We start from the raw sequence: 25,702 nt of genomic DNA, 5'->3' as shown, positions 1-25,702 counted from the left end.
CATGAAACGATTCACAATTAAACGAGTTGCGAATCAGCATCTGCAGTTCCTTCCTGCACTCTTACAAATAACTCAGGCTAGTCTCTCTCCATTGAAGGCTCTCTGTATTTAAAATACAATGCATAAGTTTATATGGAAGGGACAGGTTGCAGAGATTTAGGTGGGATTAGGTGGCAGAGATCAGACATGATTGAATGGCGGAGTGGACTCGATGGGCCGAATGGCCTAATTCTACTGCTATAACATGTGAAGGTTGGGAATAAAAAAATATTATTCCACATAATGGCAACACTTAAAATGAGATTTGACACGAGATTTTATGTTTGATGTTTGATTAAAGAAAGATGGTTTATATAATATAAGAAAATAACTGCAGATGCTGGTACAAATCGAAGGTATTTATTCACAAAATGCTGGAGTAACTCAGCAGGTCAGGCAGCATCTCGGGAGAGAAGGAATGGACGACGTTTCGGGTCGAGACCGAAGAAGGGTCTCGACCCGAAACGTCACCCATCCCTTCTCTACTGAGATGCTGCCTGACCTGCTGAGTTACTCCAGCATTTTGTGAATAAATACCTTAGACATGATTGAATGGCGGATTGGACTCGATGGGCCGAATGGCCTAATTCTACTGCTATAACATGTGAAGGTTGGGAATAAAAAAATATTATTCCACATGCAATGGCAACACTTAAAATGAGATTGGAAACGATATTATATGTTTGATGTTTGATTAAAGTAAGATGGTAAGAAAATAACTACAGATGCTGGTACAAATCGAAGGTATTTATTCACAAAATGCTGGAGTAACTCAGCAGGTCAGGCAGCATCTCAGGAGAGAAGGAATGGGTGACGTTTCGGGTCGAGACCCTTCACCCATCCCTTCTCTCCTGAGATGCTGCCTGACCTGCTGAGGTACTCCAGCATTTTGTGAATAAATATCTTAGACATGATTGAATGGTGGAGTGGACTCGATGGGCCGAATGGCCTAATTCTATTGCTATAACATGTGAAGGTTGGGAATAAAAAATATCATTCCACATAATGGCAACACTTAAAATGAGATTTGAAACGAGATTTTATGTTTGATAAGATGGTTTATCAACGATTGCAAGTTGCAATGCGACTAGTTGTGAGGGAGTGCTTGCAGTGGTGATATGTTTAGCAGTAAGTGGGCTGTGGGATGGGGTTTTGCAAAGTTTATTTCAGACAGGGGGGGGCAATGTGGTTGTAGAACCCTGTGCGAGGACCCCGCTCCGCCCGCCCCGTGATTGGTTGCCGGGCGGCAGAGGCGGCCTGTGATTGGCGGCGGGGTGTGCGCGGTGTCCGGGGCGCGCCTGCGAGGCGGGGAGTGCGAGGCTGGGGCTGGGAAGCAGTGAGACAGCGGCGGGCGGAGAGGCAACAACTGAGGCTGGCTGCAAGCCGAGCGCCACCGCGGCCACCGAATAGGGGAGGAGGAGGAGGAGGAGGAGGTGGAGGACAAGGCGAGAAGCTGAACTGAGGAGCCACAATTATCCACGCATCTGGGTGGCAGATGGACAACAAGCTGCAGCTGAGACTGAGCTAGTGGAGGAGAGACCTCTCTCCCCTCCCCTCCCCTCACTCTCTCCCTCCCAAAGGGGACACAGGAGTTGCTTTGCCTTTGACACACCGGCGAGGAGGAGTGTGTGCGCCGCCGAGGCGGGGGGTAAAGGTGCAGCGAGGAGAGGGGCACCTTGCCGCCGACCTGCCCGAGAAACACTGCTGCGGAGAAGGGCTCCTTCCCTGCCCGAGACTGTCCCTGAAGCTCCAGACCAGACAGACAGGGGAGGCGGATCAGGATTGAGACACGGCACGGGTCGGGGCTGTAACTCTGGAGGAGGGCGACAAGAATACATTGGAGGCGCGTCGCTCCGAGAGGCGTTGAAAGGTTCACGGATCTCCCGGCGACATCGTCTCACCTCAACTCAGCCTGGAGGATGGCTAAATGGGACTCGCCGTGGAAGTATTACTGGGGAGTTATGTTCGCACTCTGCAAGAGCGCCTTGCCGTTGGCCAAGAGTTTGGACCCGGTCGCCTGGCATTCCCACAACACAAAGTAAGATTCTCCTTGAAATAATTTGAAATAGCATTAGATCGATGGAGTGCCTGGGCCGGGCTGGGCTGCACTGGGCTGGGCTGTACTGGCTGCTAGTTGGAGCACTTGTCCCGGATGGAAGCGGCTTCCAGGTGTGGAGCGCCAGGATACTGGTGATTCAGACACGGTCTGCAATTCCCCAACTTAAGGTCGGTAGCAGGGACAATGCCGAACGCCTCTGGTTACTGCAAACGCTCCAGAGAGGGGCAGAGAGAGAGAGAGACAGAGTGGGAGAGGGGAAGGCAGAGAGAGAGGGAGGGGAGCACTCAGTTCAACATCGTTGTTCATTCAATGAAACATTGCCCCGTTCGTTGCGAAGTTCCAGCTTAATTTAAACCGCAAGTGGATGTAGTTCTTTGTTCTACTACAGAGGCGGGGGAAGGCTGCGGGTCGCCAGCCAGGAGTTATTCCCCTCTCTCTCTCTCTCTCTCTCTCTCTCTCTCCGTAATCCCCCACCTTGCAACTCTTTTTTAAATTTTGTTTACACACCGTCTCCCTTTCCCACTCTGGGAAATAATTAGAGCTTGAGAAGGTGGTCGGGGAGTAAAGCGAGTGCCCACAACAAACTCCAATGGCAAGTGGGCGCACGGAGCATTTTGAACACGGTTGTGGGGTTCCGACCGTGCAGCGCGTAAACCTGCGGCTCCGACCGACCGACCGTTCCCCTCGTTCCCCCGAGCTCGGCTTTTGTTCACAATTGAGGTCACACTGTGAAGATCACTCACCGCCGTGAAGAGACTCGCCGGTTAGCTGTTCTGTAACGCAGGGAGGAATGGGCTGTGCGAACAAGATCTGCAAACAAGGGCGAAGTGCCGCCGACTCCCATTACGAGTTTGGCCAATTCATATACCTTAACGATACCCCTTCCTAATTTAACTCCGGCATCATTTTGACTAACTTGACTGGATTTTTTTTCTCTCAGACCGTTGTATTACCTTCTCCCCTCCCCCCCCAAGATTAAATTCATTTTTGGAGCCCAGCTAGTATTGCTAATTATCAAATTATTGTATTAATTATTGTATCGTTTGTTGTTCAGTTTTGGAGCCCAGCTAGTATTGCTAATTATTAAATGATTGTATTAATTATTGTATCGTTTGTTGTTCAGTTTTGGAGCCCAGCCAGTATTGCTAATTATTAAATGATTGTATCGTTTGTTGTGCTGCTCCGGTTATGATTTGACCTGTTAAAAAAATGCACCGAGTGAGAATTTCATTGTTGCGTCGCTAGTTTATGTGCGACAATGAAAGTCTCCTGACTTTTGCTTTGAAGAAACTTTCCAAAAAGTTTGGAGAATTCCCCATTTCACTGGCAGCGGTATCATTAGAAAAGCATGCACACGCGTGGAATAGCGGGTGGTCAATAATTGATATGGGACTGGGCTCAATGTGCCGGGAAAGCCCATTTCTAAGCTATAACTTCAGCATCTATTTGAAATCTGTAAGAAATCAGACATTTAGAGTTTACTCTAATTTGCATCTGACGGCGACGCTTTGAGTTTAACACGACTTCTTTGGGATGCAATCAGTTTCACGTTGAAATCGAAACTGTCCCTTTCCACTTAGGGCTCCAATCACTTAATTTTTTTTCCCGCCGCACGGCAGATTTGGCACCTGGGATGAAATCTTTCGTTTTCCCACGCGGATCCTATGCACATTTCGAGAGGCTCCCTGTCGTTTTCTACCTGCCCCCCAGATTCCCCGAAGAGGAACGAACGCTTAAAAAACTCGGCGAAATCTCAATGTTCGGAGGTAGTATTAACTCGGAGACGGGCGAAAACACACTGGTTACAAACACTGTCCAGCGACAGAAACACCAAATCTTCCACATGTCGCTGTATAATTCAAGATACGTAGTATTGTTTGCATTGGATTTATCGCTGTATAACTCAGGTCACTACACACTACAGCGCAGTTCCAATGGGGTTGTTCAATGTAATATAGTACAATTCGTTCATCAAAAGATTCAAGGACAAACTACATTTTGTACGTTATGACAATGATAGACACAAAATGCTGGAGTAACTCAGCGGGATCAGGCAGCATCTCTGGAGAAAAACGATGGGTGACGTTTCTGGTCGGGACCCTTCTTCAGTCTGAATAAGGGTCCCGACCCGCCACCCATCCTTTTTCCCCCATGGATGCTGCCTGACCCGCTGAGTTACTCCAACATTTCGTGCCTATCGTACCAGCATCTGCAGTTCCTTTCTACACATGAGAAACAATGAACTTGGTTCCATGTACGGTGTATATCTCGCTGAAACGCCTCGGCTTGAAATCTCCACAATTGTGTTGATATGGTCGGCGACCATGAGTACGAGCTATGTATGGGTTATTACACTTCTGCCTATTCCAGAGACCAGGTTACCTTCAATGTGGAAACGGGGCTCAGGATTTTGCAAAGCATGACATCCTATTGAAAGACTTGTAATGTTTTGTGCTTGCATTGTGTAGCGCGCTGAGTTCCTCAGAGATGCAGTGTATCATTTTTAAAAGTCCCAGGGCGCAGAGAAAGTGGCAGTTTAGCGAGTGGATTCTGGGCAATAACAAATCACCTGGCCTGGTTATTTGCCATTTTGTTCAATGTTGGGGGAATAAGGGGATTGAGCAGGTTTCTTACCTGCCTGCTAATTTCATTGAAACGACTGTTCCGTGACTGCATCTGCATGGCAGAAATGAAATTGATTGCAGGAGTGGGGACAGTTGAATGAACCATTTACTGATTAACTTACAAGGACTCGCACCATTATTTCAGAAGGTGGAGGCCAAGAGTTCCAAGATAAACAATCAGATCCCTGACAAAATACTCCAGATAATTCACCCAACAGCTTGTGAAAGAAATATCTTTGAGCACAAGTGGTTGATGTTGTGGCTGTCAATAAACCACTTCAAACAGCCTTTGGTCTCCAATGTGTTCTGTGCCCAGCCCCACCCTGTTGCCCTGTTTAAATATTCTCTCTCTCTCTCTCTCTCCCTCCCTCCTTCCTTCTCCGAGTGCGTTTGCACTGACTATTTGCTTTACTGGAAATATCACGCTCTTCCTCCAGTTAATTTCTGTTAATCCTCGCGTTTGCACAAATATTTGATGCGGTTTGAAGGCGGGTGAAATTCTCTCGCCCACCAACCTTGCCTTCATTTCCCACCCTGACATTCTTGGGAATATGAAGGGGCGATTTTCTCCAGCAGGTGGCGTGATGTATCTGTCCACAGTTTGGACAATGTTAACCCCCCCCTCCCCATCCCCTGCCCCAATGTCACCCTGTTGCTTCCCAGAGGACAATCTGAAAAGAGAATGTGAGCTTGTCGGGCACAGGATTTTGTATGCAGTGCAGTATCCAGTTTTCCCACTGACCCTCATTCAACTGAGCTGGACAAGACAGCCAAATTGTTGGGAAATATTTTCACCTCAATGTTTACTTTACCCGTCTACTGTGCCTGTTCCCCATCTTATTCTCTCCAATTTACATTGCAGATTGCTAGTCATGTGCATCTGACAAAATATAATTTGCAAATTGTTGGAACATTTTAGAAGTTCATATATGCGTGAACGTTGATGTACATGGTTAGTCTGATGTAGACGGAAATTTGAAGGTGCTTTACGCCCATTTGTGAGAACCAATTAATACCATAGATTCCAGTCAGCAGCAGGAGGTTCACACCCACTGGCAATTGCATTCCCTCTGTGGCATAATCTAGAGACATATGCTTAGACTAAGGGGAAAGGCTAGAGGTTCTGAAGACTTTTTCACCCAGAGGGTGACTGAAATCTGGCAGAAATCGCTGCCACAGTGAGTGATGCCGATAGATATGCTCAGAACATTTAAGAAGTATTCGGATTGGCACTTTGATTTGCCCAGGCATTGAAGGCTATTGACCAAATGCTGGTAAATGAGATTGATGTAACTCTCTGCAACTTTGCTGCTGTGAGTTGGATCACTCTTTTGAGAGTCAGATGGTTTCTTTCCCTCCATTTCCTTCTGATTTTTAAGCATGCGATCCTATTCACTTGCATTGTTGAAATTTGATCTCCTTTAATTTGCCTCTTCAGATCCTGCTTTATAACAGGGGGGCACATTCCTGAAATACAAGAACTCGGGTTGTGGCCATCTTTAATGCAAACCAAAATTTCAAGGTGCGTGACAAATGGAAACAGATTTGAACCATACAGTGAGAAATTAGAAGAGGCAACTATCCACTGGGGATCTAGCATGCTGACTGTAACATGGAGCAGCCCTGTCAATAGTTTGTAAACAGATTCACCAATTCTCAGAGTGTATGCAATTTCAGTGCCCTGATGGGCCTGTGTTTGAGTCACAGATTGTTTCAGAACCAGGGGTCACAGTTTAAGAATAAGGGGTAGGCCATTTAGGACTGAGATGAGGAAAAACTTTTTCACCCAGAGAGTTGTGAATCTGTGGAATTCTCTGCCACGGATGGCAGTGGAGGCCAATTCACGGGATGTTTTTTTCAAGAGAGAGTTAGATATAGCTCTTAGGGCTAAAGGAATCAAGGGATATGGGAAAAAGCAGGCATCGGTTACTAATTTTAGATGATCAGCTATGATCATATTGAATGGTGGTGCTGGCTCAGGGCCGAATGGCCTACTCCTGCATCTATTTTTTTAAGTTTCTATGTCTTCTATGTTTGCAGCTAACTTCCAAGTTTTGAACTATTGTCTGCATTTCAAAATGGACAATCTTGATCTTTGGCTACTTCTGGGGAGAGGCAGTTTAAAAAAATTAAAGTAGGAGGTGAAAATAGATTTTATAGAAGAGACTTAAAACACTGACTTTGGGCTACATGGTGTTAAGATTGGGGAAACTATGGGTTATCCATGGCACGATATTGAATAGGCCGTTTGAAAGCATGTATGTCATTGTGGTATTAAGAAGCGTTTTAACAAGTCAAGCTGTGTACCTTTTGAATCTGGTCCATGGCTTACAGAATTCAATAGTGAAGGCCAGCATTTAGATAAGAATGAGAAAGGGCCAAACATGGGTCTTTGGAGAGGCTAGTCCAGTGGACAAAAAGAGGTCATTGCTGGTAGCAGCTAGATAAATAGAAAGGGAGGCTGCTCCGAGCTGCACAATGGTAGAAAGATGATGGAGGGCAATGACTCTGTAAAGCTGTGCCACGAGTTGAGTGAAAGGAGGAGAGAGAATGCAGCAGGCCCCAAAATTACAGATGAAGGATTAAAGAAGTTTGATTACGACAAAGTTGTTGTACCATTCGGGAGATACTAAACCATAATAGAGCTGGAGTCACAATTGGGAATCTTGCGTTTCTTTAAGACAAAGGTCCTACTAAATGGATCCTGTATAATAACTAATTCATGACAGCCAGATTCAGGGCAGTGAAAGAGAGTTAGTTTAGTAGGCAATTAAAAATGTGAAATGTGGGTTATTACTTATGGAGGAAAACGCAGTGCAGATTAATGGACAATCAACATCGCAGTATCTTTGAAAGTCTTGTTTTCCCCCCGCAGTGCCATTGAATGTCATCATGCCTTGCAAAATGGGACATTTGAGAGATGTATTAAAAGTCTATCAGTTTGACTAGAGTAATAAATATTAATCTAAAGTTATGAGATGTTTTTCTCATTATTGCATTAAATCACTGGTTGGACCTAAAGTTAAGCAAGCGTCCTGCCCGATATTAAGAGTTTTGTTAAAATAATATTTGTTCTTTATTCCGAATGCAAATTATTTCATTCTTAAATGCCATTTTACATTTAAGATACAAACTGTCAGCTAAAATTGAACTGCAGTGCCGCTTCAAACTGCAGGATTGTTGATATTTAATTACTTTTGAGGCATTTTGGACCCAGATTACATTTTTTAGCCTGAGGGCATTAACATGAAGAATCACTTTGGATGGCAGGGTCACTCGGTTTTCTGATTGAAAGTAAAGATCACAGAAAAAGTACAGCTTTTTAACAAGAAACAGTTTAAAATTATTGAGCATCAATGGCACTCTTTATTCTTTTTTAATCCTCCTTTATTGATTTAAACCTAATCAGTGAGAATCATTCATATTTTACTTAAACTGTAATATAAGGAAAAATTGGCACCTCGTTTATGCTCATTACTGTACTGATCTTTCTTCTTTTGTTCTCTAAGTCCAAAGGCATTGTCCTCTTAAATTCTTGTGGATTATGTTATTAGCAGATATGTTGCCCGAAAAATGAAAACAGAACAATTTGATCGGTCAGCAATTTCAGAGTGAATATCTGGGCCAGAGTAGTCACAGGTCCCAAGGTGGGGGTTAGAGAATCAGTCATAGATTTCAGGTTCTTTGGGTCAGGGAGAGGAGAAGGCAACCCGTGATTGCTAAACCAGATCTCTTAGAACACTTGTGAGGCAGGAATGGGCTTGGTATTAATGGCACCTCTTCTTGGATATCCTGCTGATGCATTGTCTAGGTTGCTTGTGTGATTAAACAGATGGCTGCTGCTGCCGGTGGAACTGTTGTACGCGTTGATATGTTATTTATTTTATCTGTTCACAGTTAGGGTGGGGTAATAATGCTTTCGGGAGAAGGTAGAAATTGAAGGATAAAGGGAAAAAACCCATCAAAATACATCAACAACATCAGTTTCTTCTGGGTTTTTTTAATGTCTTTCCTGGAGTTGTTTGAGTTTTAACATGGGCAGTGACAGGAGAGAGTTGATTTTTAAACACTTCAGTGAATAGAAATACAATTTTAGTACAATATGTACCTTTAATTGCCATTTTAAAGCTGTGATCTTAAAATGAGTGAACTGACATTTAGAGCTGAACAGATAAAATAAATAACATATCAATGTGTACAACATTGATGTGCAGATATTTGTCAGGTTTCCTTTTGCATACTATTGAATTATAATGACTGCAGCAGCAAACAGCAGTCAGAAAACCAATTAATCTGTATTGGGACTGTTGGCTGTGGGAGGAATGTTAGTCTAATACTTGGGGGAAGCTCTCATTAGCTGTTTTTATATTAGTCGGTTGTAAAGTCGGGATGTGAGCTATGCTATTACACTCGATGCCATTATCTCAGGCACAAATTGAGTTCTGCAAGTTTGTTTCTAGTATGTTTGGGTTGCGCAGTGGTAAAGTTGCTGCCTTACAGTTTTGATCTGACTGTGGGCGCTGTCTGTGTGGAGTTTGTACTGTGACTGTGGGTTTTCTCCAGGTGCTCCGGTTTCCTCCCACACTCCAAAGATGTGTAAGTTTGTAGGTTAATTGATGTCTGTAAAATTGTAAATTGTCCCTAGTGTGTGTAGGATAGTGCTCGTGTATGGGGTAATCGCTGGTCGGTGTGGAGTCAGTGGGCTGTTTCCACGCTGCATCAACAAAGTGTCAAAGTTTATTCAGTGGGGGAAGTCTCAGAAAACAGCTGATGGAGATGTTGGTCTCCCAATCTCTGAATTGATTTAAGGCCACCGTCTGGATTACTCTTGAACAATGTTGGAACTTTTTGAACGTTAACCTAAATTGTCATTTGGGGCCATGATCAAATGGTGATTGTATTTCAGTTCAGATTAAATGGTGAAAGAAACAAAAGTTGACACACGTGTAAAACTCTTAAAAGATCAGAGTAACAGCCATCAGAAAAATATGAGGAAAAATGTTTTTATTTAGGCTGTGCCACTTTAAATTAAACACACGTCTCAACAAAGTTTGTACATTGGATGTCAGTATACTCTTTATCACCTTGGGCATTTCAGACTCGTGGGTGGTTTATAGGGAGGTTGATATGGTATCTAAAATTATGACTAAATATGGTCATTTGCTATGTTGTTTTGCTCATTGATTCTTTATTTTCCTTATGATCTTCACAACCAAAGCACTGCATAGATGTTGAGTAACTATGCTGTGATTAAGTTTGGGAAGAGATGGGAAAGGGGGAGTGTTTATTTCATTGCACATTGAGGAATTATTAATGTGGGGACATGTCCAGAAAATTCTTTAAGCATCAATTGATTGAAAGAAACAGCATGGAAACAGGGTTTTCAGTCCACTGAGTCCACGCTGACCATCGATCACCTGCTCACACCAGTCCACTTTTATCCCACTTTCTCATCCATTCCCTACACTATCGGGGCAGATTACTACGGCCAATTAGCCTACATATCTGCACGTCTTTGGTATGTGAGGAAACCGGAGCACCCGGAGAAAACTTATGTGGTCACAGGAAAAATGTACAAACTCCACACAGACAGGAACCAAGGTGCTCTCCAAACTGTCCTTGAGCACCTATTGATTCATTGGTTAAATCCACCATTAGCTTAGTTTAGAGATACAGCGCAGAAACAGGCCCTTCGGCCCACCGGGTCTGCGCTGACCAGTGATCCCTGCATATTAACACTATCCTACACACACTAGGGACAATTTTTACATTTTACCAAGCCAATTAGCCTACATACCTGTATGTCTTTAGAGTGTGGGAGCATTAGTTCATGGCGGCAACAGATAATTTAAGGCAAGTTTATGGTGGCACTTGAATCACCATAGTTTTTTTTACTCCTTGTGATGGGAAAGGGAGAGGGGTGGGGTGGGGGCAGAGAGACGCTGTGAAATTGGGATGGTTTGTGTTAATGCAACCAGGCATTAGGCATCTAATTATAATCCAGCAATATCTGTTTGAAAACATCAACTTTTAAATGGGTGACCACTGCACCCTGATTTAAGTTTATGCACAAATTCTGGCTGGTGCATTTCTCTAGAATGAGTGATTTTTATGTAACCATGTTTCCATCGTGGTTGCCAGTTTTAGGAGAGAATTTGAGATTTTTTATAAAGCAGAAGTGCCCAATTAAATATCACCGCAGTGATTCTGTTACAAAACCCGAGTATTTAAAAAAAAAAAGTTCTGTAAAAAGTGTATTCACAGTTAAGTCCATAAAAAGTAAATATGAGCGTTTGCAACAAAAAAAATCAGTAGCTTGTACTTAATCATAAGTCGTTACAAAAATGCACCACACCCATTGATATCCTGTAGGCTTCTGTTATTCTGATCTCTGATACGCTTGCTATGTTTGCCAAGGAATCAGGGGTCCTAATACAGAACAGATCAAAAAGCACATTTTGAACATTTTATTCCAGAGCCCGATTTAACCGTTCACTCAGCAGTGCAGCCTGAACTAACACGTCAGCAACAAAAAAAAACACAACAAATTCACATGAAAGTGATTAGATTTGCAAAGTGCGTCTGGCCTCCAGGTGAAGCTTGGCTAGGGATGGGTTGCATTTCATGTTGCCGAGTATTAATTGCTAGATAATTGGAGCAGATTGCTTTTGCTTGCCTCATGAGTTTGTATTTAAATGTTGTTCTTGGATCAGAAATGCTCTGTTGTGGGAGTGGTGGGCTCTTGTTCGGTATCCTGTAATGGGTCGGAGTCTTGTTTAAATTGTGGGATGTGGTTACCTACAGCTGATTACAGAGTTTGTGATAACTAACACACTCTCTCTCTCTCTTTTGAAAGAAAATTGTATTGTAAAACAGTTAGTGCCTTTCTTCCCAACTTCGATTCTTCCAACTCAGTGGTATGAACATTGATTTCTCTAATATCAAGTAACCCCTGCATTCCTTCCCCACTCCCCATCCTAACGGTTCTACTCGTTTCACTCTTTGCATTCATATATCCCTTCGTTATCATCTCTTCCCCAGCCAATTATGGGCTCTACACTTCCTTGGTCATCTGTTGCTGGCCTGTTTTGTTCTGGCCTCCAGTTCCCTCCCCTCGGCTTTCATTCTGAAGAAGGGTCCCGACTTGAAACGCCACCCATCCTTTTTCTCCAGAGATGCTGCCTGACCCGCTGAGTTACTCCAGCAATTGTGTCTACCTTCAGTTCTTACCCTGTCATTTTGCAAACGGGCTACTGAACAATATAATCAAAAAACAAACATTATTTTGTTTGTTTTGGGGTTCTTTGCAGTCCAAGACTGAAGGAAAAAAGGAATGAATTTACTGGAAGTTAAAACTATATATATATTTATTTATATATATATAACTATATATATATATATTTTAACTTGATTTCAGTATAGGAGTAAAGGATTTCAGTATAGGAGTAAAGAGGTTCTGCAGTTGTATAGGGCCCTGGTAAGACCACATCTGGAGTATTGTGTACAGTTTTGGTCTCCTAATTTGAGGAAGGACATCCTTGTAATTGAGGCAGGGCAGCATAGGTTCACGAGATTGATCCCTGGGATGGCGGGACTGTCATGAGGAAAGATTGAAAAGACTAGGCTTGTATTCACTGGAGTTTAGAAGGATGAGAGGGGATCTTATAGAAACATATAAAATTATAAAAGGACTGGACAAGCTAGATGCAGGAAAAATGTTCCCAATGTTGGGTGAGTCCAGAACCAGGGGCCACAGTCTTAGAATAAAGGGGAGGCCATTTAAAACTGAGGTGAGAAGGAACTTTTTCACCCAGAGAGTTGTGAATTTGTGGAATTCTCTGCCACAGAGGGCAGTGGAGGCCAAATCACTGGATGGATTTAAGAAAGAGTTAGATGGAGCTCTAGGGGCTAGTGGAATCAAGGGATATGGGGAGAAGGCAGCCACGGGTTATTGATTATGGACGATCAGCTATGATCACAATGAATGGCAGTGCTGGCTCAAAGGGCCGAATGGCCTCCTCCTGCACCTATTTTCTATGTTTTTCTATGTCTATGTTTTCTTCCTGTAAACTACACCTTCTTAGGAAACTGATACTGGTTACCTGACAATTGTGCTAAGTATTCATTATTAAAGGAACATATAAAAAACACACTTTTGGATAATTACAAAACCTACTCACTTACTTCGCAAAACTAATTCAGTAAAGTAGGGAGAAGAAATACTTATAACCCATGTCAAATTATTAATGACAAGTGTTGGCCATTGTTTTTATTTTTCATGTTTTATTAGATAGTGCCTTCCCTTGAGGAAGTCATGGTTTTACCGAGACTGGGCATCGATTGTGCACATAAAAAACATAATATTCACTGATGTAACCGAATACCTCCACTCAGACTAGTATTACAAGTTTAGGCCGAGTTCTTGATCAGATTGCAGCAAATACTGACGAAAAATGTATGTGAATGTGATGTTGGACAAGGATATGTTTAGACTTGGTCATGATGCATCCTCGACTCGAATAGTCGTCTTTTGTCGTCTGTGGATCTCGCATAGGATCAGGGAAAGGGGTGTGTGTGTGTATGCAGGTGGTGTGGAAGGGGGTTAGGACAGTGGGACTGCCATTTATTATGGATTGCATGGATCATCAATGACCCAACGGCAATGTGGAGATGGGTTGAAGAAATGGAAAGTGTGTATGGTTGATCGTGGTGATCTGTCAGCCAAGAGGTGTTACAAGTGTTCCCACAGGTGTCTTTAGCACATTGGTAGAAAACACGTTCAGGGGAGAATTGCACTTAAGTCATTGTGTTATAATGCTTTGTGATGCTTTTCAATCACCACCTTAAATTGCTCCCATTGTCACCAGTGACAGACTTTCAAATATTGCATTTTACACTGCTGAAACATAATCCCTCACTAAAAGTTTGAGTCTGCACTTAAAGCGGGAACGGAAGGTATGTTTAAAAATCTGTGAGAGCGCGTTGCACTAAATCTCTTTCCTTGCATCCTCCTGCGTTCCCCCCCCTCCACCTCCTCGGCACCCCAATACCACATCCACTCAACTAGGTGCTTGTATTTATGATTCCCGTCAAACTGAGTTCCAGGAATGTTTGCTCAAATCATTGTACTGAAGTGCTGCATCATTCAAAAAGGAAACCGAGGGGGAGTTCAAGTGCTCAGCCTCCGGGACATCAGGTTGGTTATGGCGGACTGATAAAGATGTTGAGCGAAACGATCGCCGACCCTACGTTTGGTCTCGCCAATGTAGAGAAGTTGACATCTAGAGCAGCGGATACAATAGATGAGGTTGGAGGAGGTGCAGGTGAACCTCTGTCTCACCTGGAAAGAATGTTTGGGTCCTTGGATGGAGTTGAGGGGGGAAGTAAAGGGACGCTTGGGCAGCTTGCAGCCCAGTGGTATGAACATTGCCTTCTCCAACTTTAGATAGTTCCTCTGTCCCTCTCTTCCCTTCCCCCTTCCCAGGTCTCCCTGTCTCCACCTATATCCTTTCTTTGTCCCGCCCCCCTGACATCAATCTGAAGAAGGGTCTCGACCCGATAAGTCACCGATTCCTTCTCTCCTGAGATGCTGCCTGACCTGCTGAGTTACTCCAGCATTTTGTGATACCTTTGATTTGTACCAGCATCTGCAGTTATTTTCCTACACAAAAAGCTGGAGTAACTCAGCGGGACAGGCAGCAGGTCTGGAGAGAAGGAATGGGTGTCGTTTCGGGTCGAGACCCTTCTTCAGTTCCTTCCTGCACAAGAGGATGGTTCAGTTGCCTTTTTCTAGTCAACTGATTTATCGCTTTACGTTGAATTGACGTGATCGTGGATCCATTTTAAAAATATGTTGTTCATGGGGTGTTGGTACCGATGGCAAGTTCAGCATGTTCCGCCCATTCACTTGTTGCCCTCGCAATAAAGAAATGTGTTTCAGGGAAGTAACAACATGTCTGAGTGATGTAACCATCGTGATTGAATAATTACTTTTATATTATGGGAATGAAGCTTTCAGCTGTAGGAGGTGTATGGGGGCAGGGCCGATGAATGTTGGTTGAGTCCATCTTAATAGAAATGATTTGTAGATGTTTGAGGGTGAATTGAGCAATATTTGGTCCTGTGGTGGAATTGTGTGGTGGCAAAGTCATAGTCATACAGCATGGAAACAGGTGCTTGGGCCCAATTTGCCCATGGCTTCCAAGATGCCCTATCTACACTTATCCCATCTGCAAGTATTTGGCCCACGTGCTAAACCTTTTCTATCTATGTACCTACCACCTCTGGCAGCTCATTCCATATCCATGCCTCCTATTGCATGTAGGTGCATCCATTTGAAGATGCATGCATTAATTTATAAATCACTGCATTGTGGCATCCAGGTTCTCTTGGCATTGTTAGTCATAGAGTTGTGCAGTGTGGAATCCGGCCTTTTGGCCCACTAAGTCCATGCCGACAATCGACACTAATCCTACACTAATTCCAATTCTCCCCACTTTCCCATCATCCCTCTGCTTCTACCACACTCCGACACACTAGGGGCAATCCTATAAGATAATATAAGATTATTAAGGGTTTGGACACATTAGAGGCAGGAAACATGTTCCCAATATTGGGGGAGTCCAGAACCAGGGGCCACAGTTTAAGAGTAAGGGGTAGGCCATTTAGAATGGAGATGAGGAAAATCTTTTTCAGTCAGAGAGTTGTAAATCTGTGGAATTCTCTGCCTCAGAAGGCAGTGGAGGCCAATTCTCTGAATGCTTTCAAGAGGGAGCTAGATAGAGCTCTTAAGGATAGCGGAGTCAGTGGGTATGGGGAGAAGGCAGGAACGGGGTACTGATTGAGAATGATCAGCCACGATCACATTGAATGGTGGTGCTGTCTCGAAGGGCCAAATGGCCTAATCCTGTTAGGGCCAAATGGACAATCCTATTGTCTATTGTCTAATCCACAATGGCCAATTAACATGCCAACCACCATCTTTGGGACATGGGAGGTAAACAGAGTACCCAGAGGAAGCACATGCAGTTGCAGCGAGGACTTGAAAAGTTTACACACAGCAATGGAGGTCAGAAACAAAGCGCATTCACTTTATTTCTAGATGACAGACACAAAATGCTGGAGTAACTCAGCAGAGGAGATAGATTTTGGGGAAAGGGCCAGTGTACGCTTGGAACAGGGATTGGTCAATGTACTGAGATAGAGTTTGGGGAAAGGGCCAGTGTAGGCCTGGAACACGGATTGTTCGATGATAAACCTACCAAGCTGCATCTTTGGGATGTGGGAGGTAAGCAGAATACCCAGAGGGAGCAAATGCAGGACTTGGTTGACCTCCGGTGATAGCGACTCTCCTAACCATGGCCACTCGTCTGGCCCAGTGTTTTCTATGGCTACTTTTTGAAGATGTCAGGAGGACCTCCAGGCCTCTTATTACTCTCCATCTCCTCTGCCAAAGTCTACTGTGCAGAGACTGTACATCCCCCACTCTTGTGTCTCACTATTTATTACTCCCGGGTTGATTCACTTGCTGCGTGATGCTTCACACCTGCCTCCCCAATACACTTCATCCTTTAGGTGCAATCTACCTTTAACTGGTGTTGACAAAGTAATGTTCTGGCCACCTGACCTTACCTAGAGCCATATTTATTACTCGCTGCGTGTAGCAAACATTATACTGAACATGCCACGTAATGTCGGCATGTAGCATGTATTACAGTCCATCGGATTAATCGCAGGTCAGGAGCCTGCTGCCCATTTAACTGGGCAATTACATTTAGCTCCCAGAATTTTTTTTCTGTGTAGGTTCTCCCAATTGAGATTCATTAATTGTGATTTCTGGCAATTTAAAAAATAAACTTCCCTGACCGGTTTGTCCATTTAATTGAAGAACTTATTTTTCCATTCTTGCTTGCTCTCTGAACTATTTCTTTTGGAGGTGAGGTCTTTTGCTTGTGGTTGGCTAAGTTCTATTGCCAACATGTTATGATGTTGAAGTGCCCATTTTCCATGTGGGCCTGGCCTAAAGTTTAGTTTAGAGTTACAGTGCGGAAAAGGGCCCTTCCTTCGGCCCACCATGATCGGCCGCGCCGACTACCGATTCCCGTTCAATAACACTATCCTACACACAGTAGGGGTCAATTTACAATTATACCAAACCAATTAACCTACAAACCTGTACGTATTTGGAGTGTGGGAGGAAACCGGAGATCCCGGAGAAAACCCATGCATGTCACGGGGGAAATGTAGCAACACTACCGACAAGCATCCGTAGTCGAGATCAAACCCAGGTAGGTGTCTGGCGCTGTAAGGCCCGACAGCCTGATCGTGGGAGAAGACGTCAGGGGAAGAGAAAAGACATTCTGGCCTTCCATCACAGTGAGGAGGGGACTGGAGGAGACTCGCTGCGATGGATGTTTCTTTTGTTTGGTGTTGGTTTATGATTGTATGTGTTATTGCATATTTTTATTGCTTATTTTTATTGTCTTATTGTTGAACTGCAGGTAATCTTTCATTTCACTGCACATTTATGTCTATCTGACAAATAAATTGACTTGACTATTGAACTCTACTGCTACGCTGCCCGCTGTACTGTAGGGTGAGGAGAGGGCTACAAATGGACAGATCTTCTTTCCTCTTGCATGACTTCCAGGGTGATTCACCACCTGGTGGTTAGAATCAACCTTTCTGTCTGTAGCCCAAGGAGGACTGAGGGCAATCGTACCACTGCCTACTTGCCCAATTACCCAATTCAATGCAGACAAAATCAATCACGAGTCCCTCTGCTGCTTGTTAAGCACAACGGGGTGTGCTGAAGCCTTGAAAGATCTCATATAATTGCATATCTATCTTCACTTCACTCCGCAGTAGGATGGAACATTATGTATTAACTGCTTCGAGGAACTATTTACTCAGCATGTTTATTTTAAGCTCTTCAGATCCTCAAGTATTAAACTAAAGGCACCAATTACTATCTCACCAGTCACCTGATGTAAAAAGCATCCCAAAAATGGCAGGCATGGACCACCACCTGTTGTATATTTGAATTGAAATTAAATTAAATGTGAAGTATTTCCATCAGAAGATTTTTTTTAAAATTTGATCTCCCTGTATTTATTTCTGTAAAGGATTTTTTGTTAATTCAACAGAGTAAAGGTTGCTCGTTATTTAACATAACAGAATTGACCAACTTGGGGGGTGTTATTTGCTTTCTGCAGATGCCGGTGTATCAGTGAGCAAAGTGTATTCTCTGAATAACTGAAATGGGTTGTTGTCGAGTGTGGTAAAGATTTTTGCTATGTAGTGGAATGGAATTTTTTTTGGTCGGGATGTGGTAGCTTGCAAATTGTTTAGAATTGCTGTTTCAGCAGAGACACAATTGCTCACTGAGTACCCAGACAGAGTCGGCATTTATATTCCGAATGGTAAGGATTATTCACTGTAGCTGGATGGAGTGTATCAGTGGGATAAGGGGTGCTCATTCCATTTGTACATGTTTAATCAGCAAGTGCGTTACTAGACATTTAACTGGTTGGAGTTGCTGTTTATTCAGCAGGGTGAGGATTAAGGAACTAATCACGGTATTCATTGTGTAATTATATTTTTCTAGTAGTTTGTATAGCATTCTGTGGACATTCTTGAGTAAGCCTTCCCATGAGCTGGTATTCGGGGCTGTTTTTGATAATTCAGTAGGTTGGTGGCCAACTGACTAGGGACAAACCTGTTCTGTATTCTCGTGTGTGTGTGTGTTTTTAAATATGACTCTTGCCCAACATGGTTGGATGATTATAATTTATAGTTGGGAGTTTCAGTTACCTCGCTGGATTTATCATATCATATCATATCATATATATATACAGCCGGAAACAGGCCTTTTCGGCCCTCCAAGTCCGTGCCGCCCAGTGATCCCCGTACATTAACACTATCCTACACCCACTAGGGACAATTTTTACATTTACCCAGCCAATTAACCTACATACCTGTACGTCTTTGGAGTGTGGGAGGAAACCGAAGATCTCGGAGAAAACCCACGCAGGTCACGGGGAGAACGTACAAACTCCTTACAGTGCAGCGCCCGTAGTCAGGATCGAACCTGAGTCTCCGGCGCTGCATTCGCTGTAAAGCAGCAACTCTACCGCTGCGCTACCGTGCCGCCCACGGTAATCAAAGAAAGCAAGCATGGAAAAGAACATGCTGAAATGCTTTGAAACCTTGTAATATACTTTTCTTTCTAGCTTCTCTCTCTCTCTTTGTTTCACTCCCTTCTTCTGAAGGTGCTGACTTTAATTCAGAAACTTCCACAGATGCTTCCAGTATCTCACCTCTGGCCAATTGCTTGTGAAACCTTTTTGAACTGCCGTACTTCTGATGGTACCATCTTACAGCCTCCATCTTAAAATCACAATAGCTTCCCCCCTCCCAACAGAATATACATGCCCGCTGCATTTTCACAAAGTAGGGCATGGGGATTATCCTCTTCAGTTTCCTCTTCAATACATGTCCCTAACAAACAGCACAAAAACATTTTTGAGCTTATTATGATGTTCATAAGTCATAGGAGCAGCATTAGGCCATTCGGCCCATCGAGTGTACGCTGCTATTCAATCATGGCTGATCTTTCTTTCCCTCTCAATCCCATACCCTGCCTTCTCCCCATAACCTTTGACTGCCTAACTAATCAAGAATCTATCATCTCTACTTTAAAAACACCCATTGACTTGGCCTCCACTGCTGTCTGTGGCACAGATTCACCACTCTCTCACTAAAGAAATTCCTCCTCATCACCTTTCCAATAGTACATCCTTTTATTCTGAGGCTGTGCCCTCTGGTCCGAGACTCTGCCGCTTGTGAAAATATCCACTCCACTCTATCCAGGCATTTCACTGTTCGTGAAGTTTCAATGAAGTACCCCCTTATCCTTCTAAACTCTCGTGAAAACAGGCCCAGTGCCGTCAAACGCTTATCATATGTTAACCATCCCTGGGATCGTTCTTGTAAACCTCCTCTGGACCCCTTTTAGCCCCTCTGCAGACATGGGGCTCACAATACTCCAAGTGCGTTCTGACCAGCCCCCTTAAAGCCTCAGCATTGCATTCCTGTTTTTATGTATTATATTTTAGTCCTCCCGAAATAAATAGTATTCTTGCATTTGCCTTCCTTACGACTGCTTCAACTTGCAAATTAACCTTTTGGAAATCCTGTACTAGCATTCCCAAGTCCTCTTGCACCTCTGATTTCTGAATCCTCTTCCCATTTAGAAATTGCCTTTGGAGTTTGCATTACATTACAAGGTTGAGTACGTTGTACCCATGAAAGCCAATGGAATGTTGGCCTTCGTAACAAGAGGAGTTGAGTATAGGAGCAAAGAGGTCCTTCTACAGTTGTACCGGGCCCTGGTGAGACCGCACCTGGAGTACTGTGTGCAGTTTTGGTCTCCAAATTTGAGGAAGGATATTCTTGCTATGGAGGGCGTGCAGCGTAGGTTCACTAGGTTAATTCCCGGAATGGCGGGACTGTCGTATGTTGAAAGGCTGGAGCGATTGGGCTTGTATACACTGGAATTTAGAAGGATGCGGGGGGATCTTATTGAAACATATAAGATAATTAGGGGATTGGACACATTAGAGGCAGATAACATGTTCCCAATGTTGGGGGAGTCCAGAACAAGGGGCCACAGTTTAAGAATAAGGGGTAGGCCATTTAGAACGGAGATGAGGAAGAACTTTTTCAGTCAGAGGGTGGTGAAGGTGTGGAATTCTCTGCCTCAGAAGGCAGTGGAGGCCAGTTCGTTGGATGCTTTCAAGAGAGAGATGGATAGAGCTCTTAAGGATAGCGGAGTGAGGGGGTATGGGGAGAAGGCAGGAACGGGGTACTGATTGAGAGTGATCAGCCATGATCGCATTGAATGGCGGTGCTGGCTCGAAGGGCTGAATGGCCTACTCCTGCACCTATTGTCTATTGTCTATTGTTAGATACAATTCATTAATTGTAAATAAATTTTCTGAGGTATCATGATATTTTGTAATGGTGAAAACCTTCCTGTTTCTTTTCTTATATTGCCAGAGACCAAATATATAATCTAAATTCTGCCTTGATTGACATCAACTAATCTGCAAAGTCCTTGATTTCTTTGTGTGAAAAAGATACCCCTCGGATTCCTATTATATCTTTCCCCCTTCACTTTAAACCTATGTCCTCTGGTCCTCGATTCACCTACTTTGGGCAAGAGACTGTGCATCTACCCAATCTATTCCCCTCATGATTTTATACACCTCCATAAAATCACCCCTTATCCTCCTGCGCTCCAAGGAATAGAGTCCTTGAATAGAGTAGAATAAAGTTTTAGAGATACTGCATGGAAACAGGCCCTTCAGCCCACTGAATCCGTGTCGACCAGCGATCCCCATATACTAGCACTATCCTACAATTTCCAATCTTTTGCCGAAGCCAATTAACCTAACTTGAACGTCTTTGGAGTGTGGGAGGAACCAGAGCACCCAGGGAAAACCCACGCAGTCACGGGGAGAACATACAAACTCCGAGCAGACAGCACACAAAGTCAGGATCGAACCTGGGTCTCTGGTGCAGTAAGGCAGCAACTCTACTGCTGCGCCACCGTGCCACACTCAATTATTGATCAGTCAAATTTATGAATGAGTAAATGTGTAGTCTGTCTCAGCTACTAGCTTGGCAGGACTTAACACTGGGAGGCCCTCTTGCAACCCATGTTTACCCTGAGCCTCATTGAGTTAGTGGCATGTGGTTTCAAATGAAAGCAGCCTTTCAAAGTGACTGTAAATTTTGTTATTCGATGCTTTGGGGCTACTTTTCCACCAGTTTTCCTTTCTGAAGACACTTTTTATTTCAATCCAATGTATTAATGGTTCTCTTTATTGGGTCACATCAACCAAAAGAGGAGAAACAAATTTATAGCCAAGTGGAATACTTTGATTTGAACATCCAGTTATACACAACATAAATTATGGCTGGAAATGTAATTTTAGCATTGTATGTTTTACTCTATTCTTTCTGGTTAACGTTAATGATATTAATTCAGCCATTAACAGCACTTGGGGTTTGCCCAGTAGAAGCTATGTGCAGAAAAAAAAGATGTGATTCTAGTCCTTCATCCAGCAATGCGGCACAGAGATGCCACAGTAGAGTTCCTGCCTCACAGCGCCAGGTACCTGGGTTCAATCCCGATTACGGGTACTGTCTGTATGGAGTTTGCATGTTCTCTGATGGGTTTCCTCTGGTTTCCTCCCACATTCCAAAGATGTGGAGGTTTCGTAGGCGAATTGGGGTTCTGTAAAATTGCCTCTGGTGTGTGGGATATGAAATTGGAATAACATGTATCCAGTGTACGGGTGATCGATGGTCGGTGGGGCCTTGGTGGGCCGTAGGGCCTGTCTCCACATTGTGTCTCTAAGCTAAGATAAACACTCTTAGATATTAGACCACTGACTATAATTGTTAAAAGAGTAACAATTGGTAATTCTCAAAGGTATTGGTTTAATTAAGAAAAAAATGTTGGCGATCAATAAACATAGTGCTGCACTCTAACAGCTGAACAGATTTTCCACTCAATTAACGGCAGGAGATGTTTAGCCAATTAGGCCGCAGAGGTGGTAAGAAAAATGGGGTTCTCTTCCTGTTTCTCCACAGATGTTGCCTGACAACAGAGTGCTTGCAGCATTTTCCGTTTTTTATATTGGATTTCTAGCACCTGCAGAATTTTGCTTTTGAGTTTCACTGCTCCAGAGAACTCTAATAACTGTGGTACATGATAGGATCAGTGGCTTGGCTAATCCATCATTGTAATTTTAAATGATCATTCATCATTGTAAATTCCTGAGCAATAACATCTCTGACCACTCCTGGGCCCAACACACAGATCTGATCATGAAGAAGGTGTGTCAGCACCTCTACTTCCTGAGAAGTGTAGACATTTGGCTTATCATTGAAATATCTAACAAACTTCTACAAGTGTATTGTAGAAAGCATCCATTGTGGCCTGGTATGGGCTATTCCAATGCACATGAATGCACAAGGCTACAGAGAATAGTACAATTAGCCAAGTTCCACAGACCTCCCCATCATCGACAGCAGTTGCTTGAGGTTTACTGTACTTTAGAGATACAGCACAGAAATGGGATCCCCAGCATATGGCTAACACCCTCTTCCCTCTGCCACCATTAGGCAGGAGATACCAAAACCTGAAGTCACACACCACAAGGTTCACAAATGCCTACTCGCCTGTCAGCTTTTTAAACCACCGGCAATACTGTCTTCTAGTCCCATCAACTTATTAACTTCTAATTGCATTTTGCACTAATATCTTGTTTATTGCACGGTATTATTTTTCTTTTCATTGTCTTGCAAAATGTAAGTGTAATTTATGTATAGTGTACGTTCGTGTGTTGCCCGAGTCGGTGTCTGATGCTGTTGCAAGCAAGAGGGGAGGGGGAGGGGGAGAGGGAGAGGGGGGGGGGGCATTGGATTGCATTCCACAGAGAATGCCGCAAATTTCCCAGTTATTCATCGATGTGACCCAGGAAGGCAGTGATCCTCATGGCAAGTTTAAAATGTCTCCTGCTGCAGATTTATGCCTGGACTTGGCGTTTATCGTAACTTTGCTGTAATTTTGCTTGCGATTAGCTAACTCTAGCGGGAAAAAAGTCTGAAAATCTACAAGGCTCAGTTCCCGTGCGTAGGAGAGGTGTGGACAATCAGATATCTTCGCTAAAACAATAAATATGTTCAGTGGGGAAAAAAAATTACAATGCGTTTGAGTGGAAGGGTCTAATGATGGAATCTTGGGGGGGAAAAAAACCTGGTCATAATCTTGGTTAAAGTTGAAGACCTGCGCATTAAAAGACGTGGGAAGAAATTGTTAAAACTATAGGCACCAGGGAATTCACTTGTTCTTGTTCCTAAGTATATTGTAATGAAATGCTTAACAAGTGTATTTCTATCTGTGCTGCAACATTTTAAATGACTTTGAGCAAGTAGAATTATTCAGTGAAAGTTACACCATTCAAGAACAAAATGAACAGTGAATCGAAGGTGCTGCGTTGGGGGAGTCCAGAACCAGGGGCCACAGTCTAAGAATAAAGGGGAGGCCATTTAAAACTGAGATGAGAAAAAACTTTTCCACCCAGAGAGTTGTGAATTTGTGGAATTCTCTGCCACAGAAGGCAGTAGAGGCCAATTCACCGGATGAATTTAGAGAGTTAGATGGAGCTGTAGGGGCTATCGGAATCAAGGGATATGGGGAGAAGGCAGGATCGGGTTACTGATTGTGGATGATCAGCCATGATCACAATGAATGGCGGTGCTGGCTCGAAGGGCCAAATGGCCTCCAGCACCTATTTTCTATGTTTATATAAAAGCAACTTCAATACAGTCTATGATGGCAGATACTTTTGAGATTTAATAATCACAATCAATGGAATTTGCTTACATTTAAAATAAATAGCACTCAACTGTGATGTTAATGTTGTTAAACAACTGATCTACTATGGAGAACCAAGGAACTACGGACATTGGTTGGCAAGAAAAGACACAAAGTGCTGGAGTAATTCAGTGGATCAGGCAGCATCTCTGGTGAATATGGATAGGTGACATTTTGGTTTGGGGCCCTTCTTCAGACTGATTGTGGTGGGTGGGGAAGGAAGATGGGACAGAGGAGGGGTAGGACAAAGCCTGGCAAGTAATAGGTGAGTATTGGTAAGGGGAGAAGGTGGGGGGTTTGATAGGTGGTTGGACAAAGTCCAGAGCTGAAAAGATGGGAGGTCTCAGACACAAGGATTGAAGAGTAGCGAATTATGAAGCTGGAGGAAGGAATGTAGATGGAAGAGGACCTTTACTGTATTACTGTTGCCAATAAAGCCTGCCCAAGTAACAAATCAGCGTCACTTGGTTTAAAACATTTGTTCTGGGGACTTATTTGCAGAATAAGTAACCATTCCATGACCATTCTAAGCATTAAAGAGTTGTACTATTTTAGTTTGCTCCCCATTTGATTCCCATCTTTTCTGAATGAAAGCTGATGTTAGTGATGCCCAGAACAGACTCTGAGAATCCATTGAATCGTGGTCAGTGAGTAGAGAATCCAACAAGAACTGCACCGGCCTGATGGTTCCTCAAAGGCAAAGGCAAGCTTTTAAGGAAGAGGGTAGAAATGAAATACTTTTGGGAGGGGGCCTTTGGAGCGAGAATTCTGGATCTTGTGCTAAATGCATAAGAACAGGAGTTGAAATGCCTGCTATTTGCATTGACAACTTCACACAAGACACCTAATGGCTCCAGTGTCTTCTCTGGAAAATGAATATTCTCTAATTGCAGTTAAAAGATAAGTATTGTAGTCTTAATCATCGTTATTATTTCAGATCCGAAGACCATTACATTTATAGTCAGGGGTAGATTAAATTAGCTAAATTGTTGGAGTACAAATGTTCTCTATCAGTCAGAATACCACTGGGATTAATTTAGTTTAGGTATAACTGCTGCTCCTGATGGCATTTGGGATGTTGTTAAAATGAAAGGAATGGTTCCTTGTTCTGTGCTCATCTGAGTGTGGAATTTGAGGCCTCTTGGAGCTTGAAGGAGTTAATGTGGTTTGTGTGACATTGATGAAGGGGGAATTTATCCTGCAGTTGGCCTTGAAAGGGTTGATATGGCTCATGTGAATGATTGTTTAAGGGAGTGGTTGGAAGTGGTGTAGGATGGTAGTGGGTAGAGGGGTAGCTCTGGGTATTGTATGCAAGGTTTCTAAGATATCATAGCACGGGAAGTGGAAGCCTCTTGGGATGACATTTAAAGCAATATAATTAAATTTACACTCATCCCCCTCAGAGGCCATAGCATAGGGAAACTGACTCAAGTTTCAATTTATTAACAATTATTAATCAGAACTCCATGCATGATGAGTTTTTTATTACTGTTTCTTGTGAGAATGGTATCTGTGCAGTTAAGTATAATT

At 43.4% G+C, this 25,702-nt stretch overlaps 1 protein-coding gene across 2 annotated transcripts in view; it reads left to right on the top strand.

Annotated features, from left to right (window-relative positions):
* The first annotated feature begins 1,384 nt into the window (after nt 1-1,384).
* The window catches only part of efnb1 (ephrin-B1), a 194,872-nt gene continuing 170,554 nt past the window's right edge, over nt 1,385-25,702 (top strand). For both annotated transcript variants that reach the window (XM_078412494.1, XM_078412493.1), the window contains exon 1: nt 1,385-2,077. In XM_078412494.1, the coding sequence (XP_078268620.1) occupies nt 1,959-2,077 (119 nt within the window). In that variant the 5' untranslated portion in view covers nt 1,385-1,958. The remainder of the gene's footprint in view (nt 2,078-25,702) is intronic.

This window comes from Rhinoraja longicauda, chromosome 15, assembly GCF_053455715.1.
Source record: "Rhinoraja longicauda isolate Sanriku21f chromosome 15, sRhiLon1.1, whole genome shotgun sequence".
NCBI classification, from domain to species: domain Eukaryota; kingdom Metazoa; phylum Chordata; class Chondrichthyes; order Rajiformes; family Arhynchobatidae; genus Rhinoraja; species Rhinoraja longicauda.
Note: the sequence above shows the minus strand (reverse complement) of the source record. Positions and strands in the feature narration are given on the sequence as shown.